This window comes from Lutra lutra, chromosome 14 (assembly GCF_902655055.1).
Source record: "Lutra lutra chromosome 14, mLutLut1.2, whole genome shotgun sequence".
Taxonomy (NCBI): Eukaryota; Metazoa; Chordata; class Mammalia; order Carnivora; family Mustelidae; genus Lutra; species Lutra lutra.
In genome coordinates, this window is record NC_062291.1 from 4,512,116 (window position 1) to 4,528,282 (window position 16,167).

The 16,167-nt window shown below is 52.3% G+C and overlaps 1 protein-coding gene across 2 annotated transcripts in view; it reads left to right on the forward strand.

Moving 5' to 3' along the window:
- The window catches only part of NTPCR (nucleoside-triphosphatase, cancer-related), a 33,876-nt gene extending 21,752 nt beyond the window's left edge, over positions 1 to 12,124 (forward strand). Inside the window, exons 4-5 of one of the 2 annotated variants that reach the window (XM_047702154.1) lie at positions 3,387 to 3,596; positions 5,977 to 6,523. In XM_047702154.1, the coding sequence (XP_047558110.1) occupies positions 3,387 to 3,596; positions 5,977 to 6,084 (318 nt within the window). In that variant the 3' untranslated portion in view covers positions 6,085 to 6,523. Of the gene's footprint in view, positions 1 to 3,386; positions 3,597 to 5,976; positions 6,524 to 11,498 lie in introns of those variants that run through there. The other variant, XM_047702155.1, reaches the window with a different exon arrangement.
- The last annotated feature ends 4,043 nt before the right edge of the window (positions 12,125 to 16,167 follow it).

Below are 16,167 nucleotides of genomic sequence, written 5' to 3' on the forward strand. Positions count from 1 at the left end.
GTCAGCTTTTCCCCTTAAGGATGATGCTTGCTGTGGGTTCTTCATAGATAGATTTTATGAAGTTGAGGAATGTTCCCTCTATCCCTGTACTTTGAAGCGTTTTAATCAGGAACAGATGCTGGATTTTGTCAAATGCTTTTTCTGCATCAATTGAGAGGACCATGTGGTTCTTTCTTCTCTTACTGATTTGTTCTATCACACTGATTGATTTGCGAATGTTGAACCACCCCTGCATCCCAGGGATAAATCCTACCTGGTCACGGTGGATAAGCTTTTTAGTGTGCTGTTGGATCCTATTAGATAGGATCTTGTTGAGAATCTTGGCATCCATATTCGTCAGGGATATTGGTCTGAAATTCTCCGTTTTGGTGAGGTCTTTGCCTAGTGTGGGGAATCAGGGTAATGCAGGCTTCATAGAAAGTGTCTGGAAGTTTTCCTTCTGTTTCTGTTTTTTGAAACAGCTTCAGGAGAATAGGTATTATTTCTTCTTTGAATGTTTGGTAGAATTCCCCTGGGAATCCATCAGGTCTCGGACTCTTGTTTTTTGGGAGGTTTTTGATCACTGCTTCAATCTTGTTACCAGATATTGGTCTATTCAGGTTGTCAATTTCTTCCTGATTCAGTTTTGGAAATTTATACGTTTCCAGGAATGCATCCATTTCATCTAGGTTGCTTGACTTATTGGCATATAACTGTTGAGAATAATTTCTGATGATAGTTCCTGTTTCCTTGGTGTTAGTCTTGATCTCTCCCTTTTCCATTCATAATTTTATTAATTTGAGTCCTCTCTCTTTTCTTTTGGATTACTTTTGCCATTGGTTTATCAATCTTATTGATTCTTTCAAACAACCAGCTTCTAGTTTTGTTGACGTGTTCTTCTGTATCTCTAGTTTCTATCTCATTGATCTCTGCTCTAATCTTGATTATTTCTCTTCTAGTGTGTGGGGTTAGCTTAACTTGTTGATTTTCCAGTTCTTTAAGGTGTAAAGGCAGCTGGTGTATTCTGGATTTTTCAGTTTTTTTGAGTGAGGCTTGGATAGTGATGTATTTCTCCCTTAGGACCACCTTTGTCAGATCCCATAGGTTTTGGACCAATCACACACATTCTTCATATGGTTTCTCTTTGTCTGAATTGACTGCTTTCAAACTATCATTTTCATGTGCCAGATAGAGTTCTGTTTGGCTTCTGGATGGTGCCCTGTGGGAAGACAACATCCACCATTAGTCCCAGTTTCTGGAGGCAGCAGAATGCCCCAAATACTCCTTGGTCAGAGCTCATTGGAATGCCTTGCTCTTTTGGGATCATCTGTTTTTATGCTGATGAGCTGGTACCTGACCGTTTTTTAAATTTCTCCCAATTTTGGCATTCACTTTCAAAGAAAAAATTTGGAAATGACAGTGACTGGTTCCATAGGTGCTCACCTCTCCTCCCTCACCCCATCAGTGGGGTGCATTAGCTGCCTCGGCTCAGCTTTGCATCACTCAGTTCCGTGGGAAAGAAAAAGATGACTATGACCTTGTCTCGCCCCTGAAGGGGAAACGATGTATGTGTGTGTGGGTACATGCCCACGTGCATATGTGTGGGCGTGCATGTGTACCCCTCTCCGCACACACAGAATACAATTGAAAGTTAAAAATGCAGTACATTAGAAACACAGAAGTTTGAGTAAGTATACAGACCAGCTCTTGGATGACTACAGTGGGCCCCTTCCTGGCCTTTCTGCTAGTGAAGTGAGTGGGAAAATAAGTCGGCAGATGAGAAGAGTACCCCTGACATAAAAGTTTGACAACCACTGCTCTAATGCTTCCCCTCCAGAACTGCCTCGGACTAGACTCCACCGTCTCACGTCGTCTGTTCCAAAAGATTCCCAGCTTGTCCCTGACGCCACACAGCTATCAGCCTTTCGGGAAGAACCCGTGACCCTCCCTGGCTTAGCATCCCTCGGTTGTTGGATAGAACCCACAGCCCTCTGTGTACCTTACAGGCTTCAGGACCTGCCCCTCAGCCCTGTCCCTCACCGGCTGCCATGTGCACCCCGCCAGCCACACCGCACTCTAGCTTCACGATTCTCAGTTGGAGACAGATCTGGCTGAACTCAGCCACACATTCTGAGAATGATTGACGTCATTATTTATGGAGTCTAAGAACTGGAGTAAAAAGCACTTTGTAAATCAGCTTTAGAGTTTTCAGAGTCATCATTTATACAAAGATACATAAAATGTGTTGGTCACTCAGCATTCACCAAAGAGTTACATGTTCTTTTGTGTCCCCACTGCCGCAAGACCATTCAGAGTCCTGTCAGCTTTCTCTGGGAAGGCTTTCCAGGGAGGGCATGGATGTTAGTGGTCGGTGGCTGTGGAGCAAATGGCCCTAGAACTGAGGAGTTTAAAACCACGGACTTTATCTTACATGGTTTTCCTGGGTTAGGAGTCCAGAAAGGGCTTAGCCGGGTGGTTTGGGATCAGGCTCGGTCATGAGGTTACAGTCATCCCATGCTTGACTGAGACGATCCGCCGCCCAGCTCACTCTCATGGCTGTCAGGAGGCCTCGGTTCCCTACCACGTGCGTCCTGAGCGTGCTTACACCATGGCGCTCCCCTTCCCCAGAGGAAGCGATCTGAGAGAGATTGAGACCAAGCTGGATGCAGAGGTCTTTTCTACCTAATTTCAGAGGAGGACATGCCAACCCTTCACCATTCTGCTGATCACAGAGACCAGCCCTGGGACCGTAGGAGGGGTCAGAGCAAGGGTGGGAGCCAAAGGAGCTGGAAGGCCCTGGGGCCCGTGGAGGCTGGCTGCCGCACCTGTTCCCAGAGGGGCTCGGAAGGAAGGAGAGGGATGAAGTTGTTAGGGAATCTGCAGTTCAAGGGCATAGTCCTGCTCACTTGTTTTTCTTCTAAACAGGACCCCTTTCCTTTGACCATTCGGTTCTCTCCACCGGCCCTCGCAGTGCAGCCGTGAAACACACGGGCATTTGCCTGCGGCGGTTACCTCCTCCAGACACGGAAGCTCCTGCAACTCAGAACCACACACGAAAAGAGGCCAGTGTTACTAATAGGGCTCCCAGGCTTGCTGTCTCATTTCTTTTAAACCTGAGGCATGCGGGTGCTGCTTATTTCCTGGGCATATATAAATACAAAGCTTGGTTATTACTGGAACCGTTCTAGAAGAGTGAAAATTGCCAGGAACCTGGGTTGCTTGGGGAACTGAATTTTCTGGTTGCTGCTGTTTCCGAGGGAAGTCCCCCAGATCTGTTTGCCAGCGAGTTCCCTGTACACTAAGAGGTCGTCTCCCGCCTTCCAAAGCTTAGTTGGTGAGTGACTGGGGAGTGGGACCCCAGGGCCCTTCGCTTATTAACAGGACTTGGGTGTCTTTGTCATCTTCAGGCAGGTTCCAGCAGTGGCCCAGAGCACAGAGTGTGCGTCATCGACGAAATCGGGAAGATGGAGCTCTTCAGTCAGCCTTTCATCCAGGCTGTTCGTCAGACACTGGCCACCCCAGGGACTGTCGTCCTGGGCACGATCCCAATACCGAAGGGAAAACCGCTGGCCCTCGTGGAAGAAATCAGAAACAGAAACGACGTTCAGGTGTTCAGTGTGAGTACAGCTGGTCCCCTGTGCCTATAAAAACGGAGCGGGTGACCTCAGACATGGGGTGGCTTTGAAATGTACCTTTGCTTTGAATTACCATTCTCCCCCCGTCGGAGGCTAGATCCAGGTGAGTCTGATTTTCTAGGAATTTATAGAACATACATTTTGCCTGTCCTCAATGACAAAACCCACTTCCCTGTGGCCCCAGCGTGAAACACAGCCTCCAGCTGCTGGAGAGCAGCACCGTGCAGTAGAATGGCCGGCGAGGGTGGAAATGCCCCGTCCACACTGGGCGGTAGCCATCAGCCACCTGTGACTCCTTATGCTTAAATGAAAAACACATTTCTTCAGTCACTCTGCCTGCGAGGACAGGGCCAGTGCAGAGCGCGTCAGGCCAGGTGACGGAGGCAGAGCAGCTGCCCAGGCCTCACCCGCAGGCCCAGGGGGCGCACCGAGCTGTAGGCCCGCCCTGACCTCATGAGTGGGGCCCCGCCCTGACCTCACGAGTGGGGCCCCAGGCCTGGGCCCAGTGGTGTGCTTTCACAAGCCCTCGTGCGGTTGTCGGGTGCCCGTCGGGGTGTGTGTGTGTGGTAGAGCACATGTGAGTGAGGGCAGGGTCCTTCCTGCCAGCCGGTGGCCGTGTCCCGAGCCAGCGCCTGGGCCTCTGATAGCACTGCTGACACTTGGTCCACGTACATGATGTCCTTTCCCCTTTGTCTCTCCGGGTCCTTCTTAGCTCGTTGTTTTGTCCTGAGCCCCTTCGTCTGTGTCAGGGAGAGAGCCTCGTTCCTGGCTGAGCCCGGCCTGTCACTGCACCCCGCTGCCAGTGTAACGGCTCATAGGCCCACAAGCACCTTGTGAGAGGTCGGGCTGGCTGGGCACCTCCACCTGGACACGGAGTGAGCTCCAGCACCTTACGTCACTGGCTAAAATGCCACCACTGTGGCTCGCCCGCCCTGTGGGACGTCCACGTGTCATCACCAGCATATCCTGGGGTGCTCTTGCAGCAGTAAACCATGTTCGGGTTGGAGCAGCCAGACTTAGGAAACTTCGTGCCTGCCTCCCTTCGTTTACTCAGTAGGAAGTGAGCAGCACCATGTGCTAAGTGGTGATGCTGGCAGGGAGTGACCAGGTCGGTGCTCCCCGGAGCGCGCGGTCTAGCAGAGGCTAGGCCCACCAGTGTCAGCCAAGTGGCCGCAGCATTGTATCGACAAGGGCAAAGAAAACAACTGCTGGGGTGATGTGGCCCTTGGGCTGGAGGCCTTTGGGAAGGGAGGTGCTGACCCCGGAGGGAGCTGCCCAAGGTGCTGAGAACCCTGCAAAGTCACGTGCTCAGTGACGTCTCCAAAGTCTGGGGGGCCCTTATCTTCAGAGTTTCGTGTTGCTCTCGCCATCTCTTACTTTACATGGCCTCCAGGTTAGAGTTTTTGGTTGTGATTCTAGAGTTTCTGTGGAAGTAGAGTGAGAGAGGAGGAAAGACCATTCATCTTCGGGCCAGGGGGCTTCCAGGCTGGAAGGTGGGGCGTTGCTGCCCTTCAATTCCGGAGATGGGCGGTCCCTGCAAACTAGTGTCATCTCCAAACCCTAGATGGGACTGAGGGGCTGCGCTGCTATATCCAGGAAAAAATGGTAATAGCACATCAATAGCACGTCAAGATAATAGCACATTTTCTCCTAGGACTGGAAATTATTCTCCAGGCAAGGTAATCATTGCTCCTAATGATGTGTAAATAAAGTGACTAGCTTTGGGTTAATTACGTAAGAGATAGGGGCTCACACGCCCCATTGTTCTTATCTGTCTTGTGTTCCTTTCAGGCTGGTGTGGGCTTTCTCTTCCCCTTTTACAAATGAAGAATGTCATTCTCCTTATCGCAAGTCCAGGGGTGGGATTAGATATTTCCTGGTCCTGTCCCTTTCTCATATGCAGGGAAGTTCTCTGAACCCTGTCTGAGAGCAGCCGGTGCACCCAGCACTTCGTCCAAGACACCACAGAAGCATGTTCCCTTCCCTCGAGAGACGTAGGTGATGTGACATCAACATCCGGAAGCAGAGAAGGGAGAGAACTCTGTGGGGAGAGGTGGCCCGGGGGACATGGTTCCTGGGTGGGTTGCGAAGGAGGAAGTGGAGAAAAGAAGGAAGAACATTGCGGGTGAGGAAGTAAGTTCTGTAGCCTGGGGAGGACCACCTCCCCGTGCTGACAACCGAGCATGTTAGGACATGGTCGTGGGACTGAACTCAAGAGGGAAAGGATTCCACTGAGTTACTCCTGTTACCTAGATTTAGTGATAGCATCGGTAAACAGCACTCCTTTTCAGAAAAACCCCTCTGAATGCTTCCTGTTCCACATAAGGTGGAATAGATACACTTTCCCAATCCCTCCTCTCAAGTGGAGCTGAAAACCTTGGACATTACGTATAAAGCAAACATCAGGAGACCTGGAGGGTGGAAAGAAGGCACACTGGCTGGGAAGTGCAGCCAGAGGACAGCACAGTAGACACAACTGAACACTGCCTGTCCTACCAGGCACCAGGACAAGCAACTGGAACAGAACAAACATCAGCACGTGCCGACAGCAAGGAGACGGAGATGTTGGAATTACAGGGCGGGGATCCTGGAACAGCCGTGAGGAAAGTGCTTCAGTGATCAGTTACAAACATGCTGGAAACCAGTGAAAATAGAAAGTCTCAGTTTTAGCAAAGCTATAGAAGACGTAAAAATCAAAGAAAAACTTTAGAACTGTAACATACAGTGACTGAATGAGAAAGTCTGGAAGGACTCCTCAGGAGAATGGAGGCGGACAAAGGGAATATTCGGTAAAGTTGAAGGTAGAACAATAGAAACTGCCTGACAAAGAGCAGACTTTGGGGGAAAAAACCCACCAAAAAAAAAAAAAAAAAAAAGCCTCAGGGACTTATGGTACTATAATAAAAGATCTAACATTCATGTCATTGGAGGATGGTCTTGGTAATTTAGGAGCTTCTATTATCATGGTTATGGGTATTGACAGTCCCCTTCCTGAAAATGTTTCTCTTTCAGAAGTTTGGTTAATTTTGTTTCTAATGTCTCGTAGAGTTTACCAGTCTCTAAGTGGGGCCACCGAAAAATGTTTTCAGTTTATTTCACTTTGCTTGTCTGAGCATAATTATGTGAATGCTGTAGCGACAAGACAGAAAACCTGTCACGGATCAAGATGACTAGAAAGAGCTGTGTGCACTGTTTCCCTGGTTCTGTAGCAACATGAAGAAAATACCCCTGCTGGCCCCCTCCTACCACAAGCACGCACAGATGTGTGAAAACGTGCACGTGCATATACACACACGAGTTCTGTTGTTGTAGTGGCATTTAGAAAGCTTGTCTCATTTGATTTCCTTTGAAATATCTGCTTGCTGGATATGCTGGCAAACATTATCTGCTGAGGGCCTAGAAGGGACAGCTGGAGCCTTGACTTAGATGCCACTGTGGGCACCTGGACTGAGGTGCTGTGCTTGGTCCAGTAGATCACCGGGGCACATAGTACCTGCTGAGGTAGATCTGCAATCTGTATTTTATCAATGAGAGGCTGCACAGCGTGTCCAGGGTCGTCGGCTAGGAGGTGGCTCAGCTGGGACTCAGACTTCTGTCTGTCCGTCTGCACGGCCTATGCTCTGGCACAACCCTTTTGGTGATAGGGATGATTCAGATGATTTTGCTAAAAATATCTCAGATTGCTAGAAATTATTTGGATTTTCTACTTTATAAAATTTTACTACGACTAAAATCTCTTCCACTGTGAATTCAGAGCCCTTTATACTTCTATTTTTCCCATAAAGCAGTTTTTATACTTCTACTTTTTATTTGTGGATTGCAAGATCACAAGAGTAACAGGAACTAGGTCCTGATTTCCTTCCAGTTTGGGCATTCGTAGACCTCTGCTTGCTCATTCCTGCCATGGGTATTTTCATCAAGCCAGGCATAGAGCATTTTTATTTCACCAGGAATTCGATGCTGTCCTCGGGGTCTGTGGACTTCTGTAGATAACAGGAGTGAGGGAGGGTCTGTTAAGCTCTGCTTCGAAAGCCAGCAGGGTGTTTGTGGACACTGACAAGCAAGCGAATCCAAAATGCATGTGGACATGCAGAGGACCCCACTGAAACAGTCTTGGAAAAGAACACTGTTGGGAGACTCGTGCTTCTGGCTTTAGAACTTTCCACAGAACTACAGCGATCGTGATAGTATAGGACTGGCCGAAGGCTAGACACACGGATGCGTGAAAGTCCGGAAATAAATCCTTACATGTAAGGTCAGTTCATTTTTGGCAGGCGGGCCGGGACAACTTAATAAGGATAGAATTGCTTTCTAATAAATGGCGCTGGGGGACGGTATCCGCATGCAAAGGAGCGAAGATGGTTCCTAACATCGTACACCAGAATTAACTCAAAGTAGATCCTAGGCCTAAACTTAAGAGCTAAACTCTACAGCTCCTTTTTTTTCTTTAATTTATTTATCTGAGAGAGAGCATGCATGCAGGGAGGGGCAGAGGGCGAGAAGCAGACTCTGCTAAACTCTGCCTCATAGAAGAAAATAAAGGAGCAAATCTTTGTAAACTTGGGTCAGGCTAAGTCTTACTTGACACAACACAAAAGTAATTTTTGCTTTGGAAACTAACCTCTGTGGAAAAAACAGAGCTAGAGGGACTGGATTCAGGAATCCGCTTATTTTTAGGTTCAATAAAATAAAGACAGCATGAAACAGGCTAGTAATAACTTTTGATATGTGTTAACTTAAAACAAGCATTGTCAAATTTCTTTCCGTAATCCTGTGCTTATTAGGGATTTGTCAAGGTCCTTCCCACAGTTTCAAGGAAAATAGGCGGTTTTGTTTTGCTTCCTTGCACGTATATAGGCACTTAGGGGCATTTTTTTCCCTGCGTATGCCTGTGTCCAGAGAGTCACGGCTTCTCTGATGTCCTGGTGCCCAGGTTGTTGACTGGGAACTCTCAGGCCCTCCCATGGTCCCTGCAGACAGCACAGAGCAACTTGGATGCTTGAGATGGTCAGGGTCTTCATAATCTGTCTTTTACCACTCAGCTGTATTTCAGAGATAATATTCAGATATTTTCAGAGATCGGTTAAGCTTAGATTTTAATAAACATTTACTGAGCTACCACCCCTTTGCCCCCGTGTGCCAGACGCAGGATGAATGAATTGCCTTGGTCCCCATGGAAGTCAGGGTCTGTGTGTCACCAAGTCACCGAGGGCCACCGCGCTGGGCAGGGGCTCAGCTTTCCCTGGGCTTCCAATCATTCTCTGGAGGCCACAGTGTGGAGGGGAGGGCAGACCAGCTTCCTTCCTTGTTCTCTTCCTCGCCCAGTGCCCTCTCCTGGCCAGTCTCTCGGGAAGGACTTTCTGCAGAACCAGATCCTTGGTAGTTGACTACAAGACGGGTTGTGCATGCAGAGAAGGGCCCCCGGCAGGCCAGGTGGTGCTCTGCTCGCTCTCGAGTTCGAGAGCTTGGCTTTGGAGTACAAGCGCGTCTGTAACTGAACACCGTCGACAGTTTCAAGTACACCTCTAACTGCGTGATTCTCAGAAATCGTCTTAGGGAAATCCAAGGTGGTGGGGGGGGTGTAGTTAGCCAAATATTAATGTAGTTTTGCATTCATTAATTTTTAACATGAAAACATTCCCAAAATGTATCTTTTCTCGGTTCTTATTTTTTTCTGTGGAACCAAGGCTTGGAGAGCATCTCTGCATGTGGGACGCCCCACTGCTGCCGGGCGCCCTCAGCTCCCAGCGGTGGGGCAGGGGCTCACTCCCACCTGGTGAGAGGGAGGGGGCGTTTCTCACCCGCAGGCTGGGTCCTGAGACCCAGTTGCCGCCTGGTGGTCGTGGTGCCGATGGAGAGAACTGGAGAGGACGGGGCATTTCCCGGGAGCACGGGATGGTGCCTGCGTGGCACGTGAGTGCTCCTCGGGGCTCCTTTTGATGACCTCTGCACTCCCACCCCTGTGAAATCGCACCCCTCTGCCGGCTCCATGTCTCCTTCGTAAATGTTGCATTTCTGGAGGCAGTGAGGAGCTGCTGAGAAGGGAAGTGACCTCAGATGTCCCTCTGAGGCACACAGTGAACTCTCAGACCCTGTGGGCGGAGCCTGGTGTCACGCTGAGGTCGGGGCGCAGGAAAGGGAACTAGTGGCCCGTCTGCTCTCTGCTGCTGAAGCCACAAGCCCCTCGACAACCCCGCTGAGCTCCCACCGCCAACGCTCACCTGTCTCCCCCTTTCCTCCCTTCACATCCGCACGCTTCCTTGAATGCAAACAGCAGAAACGGACTTGGCTCATTTGAGCAAACACAATAACAAAGAGCCTTGCCGGGCCGCGCGGTGCTTTCGCGGTGCTTTCTCGTCAAGCTGGAGGCAAAGCTGATGGTCCTTATTTCAGTGGGACCAGAGCTGCGAGGGAGCGACAGGGTGAGGATGGGTGCACCCCGTCCTTGGACAGACGGCTGAGGGGCGGCCCCAGCTGTTGGCTGCTGAGCTCGCTCCTTTCAGGAGTCGGGTTCTCTGGATCTCCAGGGCCCAGTCCACACTTGGGGACCGCGAGCTAGTTTCCTAGACTGTGTGGTCTCCCTGGGAGAAGTCCCAGCACTCTTAGAGGAGGGCGAGTGGATGTGGGGGAACCATGGGGATAACGCCCCTGTGCCTCTCCCCATCGGATAGTCATCCAGCACCTGCCCTGTGCCGGGCGGGCCGGCACACAGCGGCGGCTATGCAGTCCGCAGCGGGCAGGCCCATCTCCCCTCTCAGGGTCCGCCAGCACTGACCCGTGGCTTCGCAGATGTGTTCACTCGTCTTCGCATGGTTCTTTGCCTGGGTCCTTCTCTGTCTGGGTGACCTTTGGGCATAGCCCACATGGAAGCCTTTCGTCACCCTGCCCGCCCCAGCTCCTGTGCACCTCTCCAGACCTTCTGTCCTGGACCGTTGACCGTTGGTGTTCTCACTGGCCTTGTCTGTTCTGCTCTTCTCTTCAGGCTCCTTATGGAGTCCTCCCTCTGTCCCTGGCACCTTGCTCAGTTTCTGGTTGGTGCCCCGTCAGTGTTAAGTGGGTGAATGTTGGGGGGTGCCCATCAGGAAGGCCATGGTGATGGCAGGAGTGATGGCCCTGCCCTTACTTGGGGAGACACCCCCCCCCCATCCAAAGTTCCAGGAGGTGTCTGAGCGCTTTCCTTGTACTCGTTGGGACTGAACTAGTAAAGAAGAGTAAAAACGGATCACGGGGTAGAGCTTGAATAGGCCCTTGGTTACTTTGTGTAAGGGTGGGAACTACAGAGAGTGCTCCCGGAGTCCAGAGACCAGGTCTGAGTGTGTACCGCACCCCCAGCTGCCTCTGAGATCTCTGGATGTCCCCTGCGCTTCCCGGGCCTAGCATCCCCTTCCTTCAGATGTGGAGTTGACCCGTGCCAGAGGCACCTCACCACACTCGGTTTTTCTAAGTTCATGGAGATGAGATCACTGGCCTTTGGGCCTTCCGCGAATCTGGGTGTGACTCATGGCCGCGTTGTGGCCGCTCTCGGTGGGCCCCTCCTAGGTGGCTGTCCTGGCTTCACTCAGGCACTTCCTTCTGTTCAGGTCTGGTCACACAGGGGTTGCATCCCTCTGCATTTCCATCGTCCTTCCTGGAGCCCCAGCAGGGACTTGTGAAAAGCACCCAACCTGCTTCCATGGTCCGAGCTGTCCGTTTGCAGAAGCTGGGGCTGGGGTTCCGGCAGGCCTGTCCTGTCCGGAACCGCCCCTCCAGCTGGGTCGCCTCCCTCAGTCCCGAAACTCGCTGCACCTCTCTGGGCTGTTTGGGCTCTTCCCGGAGAACACGGTCTAGCAGAGGACTGAGGAAGAGGAAGGACTCTGAAGCCCGCTCTCCTGCTTCTTCCCACAGGTCACCAAGGAAAACAGAAGCCATCTTTTACCGGATATTGTGACGTGTGTGCAGAGCGGCAGGAAGTGAAGACGGTTCGCGCCCCCGCGCCGCGCGCTTGAAGGGATGTGCTGGTTCACGCGGAGCCTGGTGGGTGCTCCGCCTCTCAGAGATTTACACCTTTGGGCTTACCAGACCTTGTGGGCTCTTCCAGAGAAAGCCCGACAGCTGTTTTCCATAAAATGTTTAAAAGCTCACATTAGCCTGAGTGCTGGATTGGCCCAACGAGGTGAGCCGTCCGCCGTGGCTTGTTTTTGCTGAAGGATTTCTGTTTATTTCCTCTTGCAGTTGTGCATACGATTTTGGCAAATTATGAAATGAGGAATGGTTTTCAGAGTATTAGATGGAACTTGCCCCCATTGAAGTTTATGTGTTCCGGGGAAGGGGGAGAAGGGCGTTCGCTACCTAATCAGTTTTGCCCGTTGTGAAAATTAACCCCCTCTCCAGGGGCAGCTTCGGCTCCCAGGCGTAGGAGTTAGTTGGTTTTTTTAAAATGGTTACTTCAGAGAAAAGCCATTTGGGGTCCTCCCCACACATCTCATTGTTCATGTGATTGCTTACTGCTTAATAAAAAGAAACAGAAACATGTTGGTTGCAAACACGGGAGTCTGGTGTGGGAGGGGCACGGCGTCCTCGGAGATGCTGAGATGAGTGTCATCAAAGGAAGGCAGGGCCACCGCACGGGAGGACCCCTCATCAGCCGCCTGTGGGATCCCCTGGAGAGGGCCCGGTACCTCTACACCAAGAGTCCTGGTGGGGAAAGCTCAGGCTGAGCCCACAGCAGGGCAGCTGCAGGAACGCCAGAGTCCCCGAGGGGTAAGACTTGCCTTCCTGGTGGCTGGTGGTCACCAGTGATAAACCGCACATTGCTTTTAGGTCATTTTGGGTGAAGATCTATGAATTTCCAGGATATTTTAGCAACTAGCCTTAGCTCCAAATCCAGCTGGCGTTCATGCCAGGTGTGTCTCCATCTGTCACCGAGGCCCCATCTGGCCATGTGGAGCCTAGATTTGTGTGTCCTGTGAGCCGCGTGCGCTGGGTGCACTGTGCCGGGAGCACTTCTGTTTCTGACCCAAGATGGCGGTCGGGAGCCGGTGATGGGCTCTCTGGTCAGGATCCCTTCCTCAGCGCTTTCCCCTAAGGGAGCCTCCTGAAGCTTGGTGTGGATTTGCTAAGCCTTTGAGGGCTCACATGTGAAGGGCCTCCCAGACTGTGAACTAATCTCATATGAAGCGTGCCTTGTCCAGTGTGGGGAAGGGGGCACCTCTGTCCCACCGTCCCCGCCCGGTTGGGTTGTTCAGGGAGTCTGAGCTTGTGCTGACAGGCGGATGTGACTTCTGCCAGGCCCTCGGGGACCGAAGGAGCACTGCACGCAGGTGTGGTCTGGCAGCCCAGCCTCTGGATCAGACCTACTCTCATCCAGTCCAGATGGTACTGAGGAGCCCTCCTTGGCCTCAGGTGACCTGAGAAAGGGGACAGGCTGGGGAAGCGTCACCTGTGTGCCCCCTGAAGACAGAGCCAGCAGGGAGCCTATCAGATGGAGGTTTTCTTGGCCTCCAGGGGTTTGGGCTCGTCAGAGCTCTCCATGCGGAACAGACCCCGGGCGGCCCCCAGCATGCGTGTGGGACAGGGAACTTCTGCACCCTCTCTTTAATGGTAAAGAAACATGCTTTTCGTGACAGATGGAGAGTTTGAACCAAGTCCCTGTGGCTCCAAAGCCCATGCTCTTTTTTTTTTTTTTTTAATTTTATCTATTTGACAAAGATCACAAGTAGGTAGAGAGGCAGCAGAGAGAGAGAGGAGGAAGCAGGCTCCCTGCCGAGCAGGGAGCCCAATGTGGAACTCGATCCCAGGACCCCGAGATCATTACCTGAGCGGAAGGCAGAGGCTTAACCCACTGAGCCACCCAGGCGCCCGCCCATGTTCTTTTTGTTCTTCCCACTGTGTTGGTGCTTTCTGTCCTTTTCCGTGCATCCCGTGCCCCCGATCTCGGCGTTGAGGTGTAGCTGCGATCAACCGTAGCGGCCGTCAGCTGGAAGATCTCGGGGTGCTCGCTGCGGCAGAGTTCTTGAATGATCACTGTAAGCCTCTGGCAGATGGAATGCTCAGGGGCGTGTGTGAAAGTACCCTGTCTTCTAAGAAGTGAAGCCTAAGAGAGGATACTGTTATGGTCTGAGTATTTGTGTCCCCCACAAATTCGTGTTGGGCTCTGACGCCCGGTGTGATGGTGTTAGGTGGGGCTTTGGGAGGGGCTGCGGTCATGAGGGAGCCCTCAGGAAGGGAATTAATGCCCTGACGAAAGACCCCGGACGACTCTCTCCCTTCAGCCCCTGGAGGTCATGGCGAGGAGTGGCGGTCTGTGAACCTGGAAGCACGCCCTCACCAGACGAATCTGCTGGCGCGTTCACCTTGGACTTGCCAGCCTCCAGCACCGTGAGCAGTAAGTGCTGTTTAGGCCCCCGTCTGTGGGACGGAAGAGGATGGAGTCACCGATATGTCCGACTCGGCCGCACATGCGCAGCCGGTAGGAAAGGCTAAAGCGGGAAGAGGCGCCGAGGCAGGGCACCGTCCGAGGCTGCTTCCCCGGCTGGCTCGGGCCCAGCGGAGGGGCTGACGCATACCCAGCCCTGTGGGTGCCGCTCCCTGACAGCAGGTGCACTCGGTCAGGGACGGGTGCGGGGCGGGGGCGGGCCGACATCAGGAGTTCACATGTATTCCTGAGCTTGGAATGCCGGCCCTCCAGCCAGGCCCAGACACCAAGCAGACACTTGGTCCGGGCGGGACGCGAAGGAAGAATTTGTTTTGGAGCGCGTGAGATGGACGTGTGTGCTGCGGTGTGACGGACTGACGCTGGAGTCACACGGCTGGACGGGCCAGAGCAGAACCGATGGGAACGAGTTTACGAAGTCCTCCTGCTCTCTTCCCCCGGCAGACTGCTGCACCAGCTACTTACCACGTACATTTAAAAAATGATTTCTTTTTACCTCTGAATAAGCACGCGGGCAGGGAGGACAAGTTTTCAAAGGCAGAGACTGGCCCCTGACGGTCAGGCCTGATGCATCCGGCTCACTCCACTCCCGGCCTTCCAGGCAAGTGCAGGGCGGGAGGGCGATGGCGGCCCAGGAAACGTAGAACCGGCCAGACTCCTGTCTGTCTTCCTGGGAGTTCATGAGCGGGTGTCTGGGAAGGTCGCCCATGCGCGCACACGTGCGTGTGCAAGCGTGCTGGTGGCAGGTGCCATGTCCCTGGAGCATAATGATTTGGACAAAACCTCGAGGCAGCGGAGGGGGCTGACGGGGCTCAGGAGACAGGGGTCTGCGCATCGCCCACTTGACGGCCAAGGAGAAGCGGGAGCATCGCGTGATTTTAGAACAGCACCTGCCAGACAGATGGTCTCAACGCAACAGTGCAAAATTTAGAATCAATGATGCCAGATTAGCCCCATGATTTCTATAAAACCAAGCACTACAGTTTTTAGATCATTTTTAGAGGAGAAACAATTTCGTTCGGTGTCCAAATGCAAAAAATAACCCCGTGGTTGTATGCCGACTACGTTGCAGGAGCCCCAGCCCGAGATGCCACCTTAGCAGCATTTCCTTTAAGTGCGGGCGAGTCCAGCTTTTTGCAAGGAAAACCCTGGATAAACACCGGACTGGCTGAAGATCAGGTTAACGAGCGTGTGCGTGCGTGCGTGCATGTGCGTGCGTGCGTGCGTGGGGGGGGGGCGCCTGCGTGGCTCAGTCGGTTTAATGTCCGACTCTTGGCTTCAAATGGGGTCATGACCTTGTGATCGTGGGAGGGAGCCCCGAGTTGGACTCCCCGCTCAGCGTGAGTCTGCTTCCCCACCACGTGCGCATGCGCCCCCTTGTCCCAGTTTTCCAGCCGTCAGGAGATCCACATTCTGCAGCACAAGGTGGCTTTCTGGGGTTCTTACTGCCGGATGCCCACCGGGGTGGTCGGCCCACAAGAGGCCGACTTAATTCAAGGAGATGCCCTTTGTGGGGAGGCCGTGCCCACAGCTCAGGACCAGCCATTTAGTCCTTCGGGCTTGGCTGTGATTGCCCAAGAGGATTTCAGGGACTGCCCGCCAAGTTTGGTCTGGCTGACTTCGAGAAGTGCAGTGAGGTGCCAGCAGCCTCTCATTGGAGACGCCTGCATTTCAGTCAGTAACCAACTTTGCATCTCTGGGGCTGGCTGGTTTGAGAATAATGCACAGTGTCTCTGATTACACAGACACCTGTTACTATTAGTTGGCAATTCTTATTTTGGGGGAAAAAGATTACCATCTGCTTCCAGGGGGTAAGAAATTCTCTGCCATGCCCTCCCCTAGTCCCCACACTTCAAATCATAGATACCTTGAAGAAATATCTCCAAAATGACTATTTCTATGATCCTATTTCTATGATTTCTATGAACCATCCCCAGAAGGACTGGTTCACCAGGTCAGTGATGCTATTCTTCACAGATTGTGTTTCAGGACCCCTTCACCCTCCCGTACATCCACAAGGAGTCGGGTTTCTGCTTTCCCCAGGTTCCACTTGGGGAAGGTCCCAGAATTTGCCCGAACACCGTTCTCCCAGTAGGGATGCAGCAGAGCTCACACAACCGGACACAGCAGTAACTGTAAACA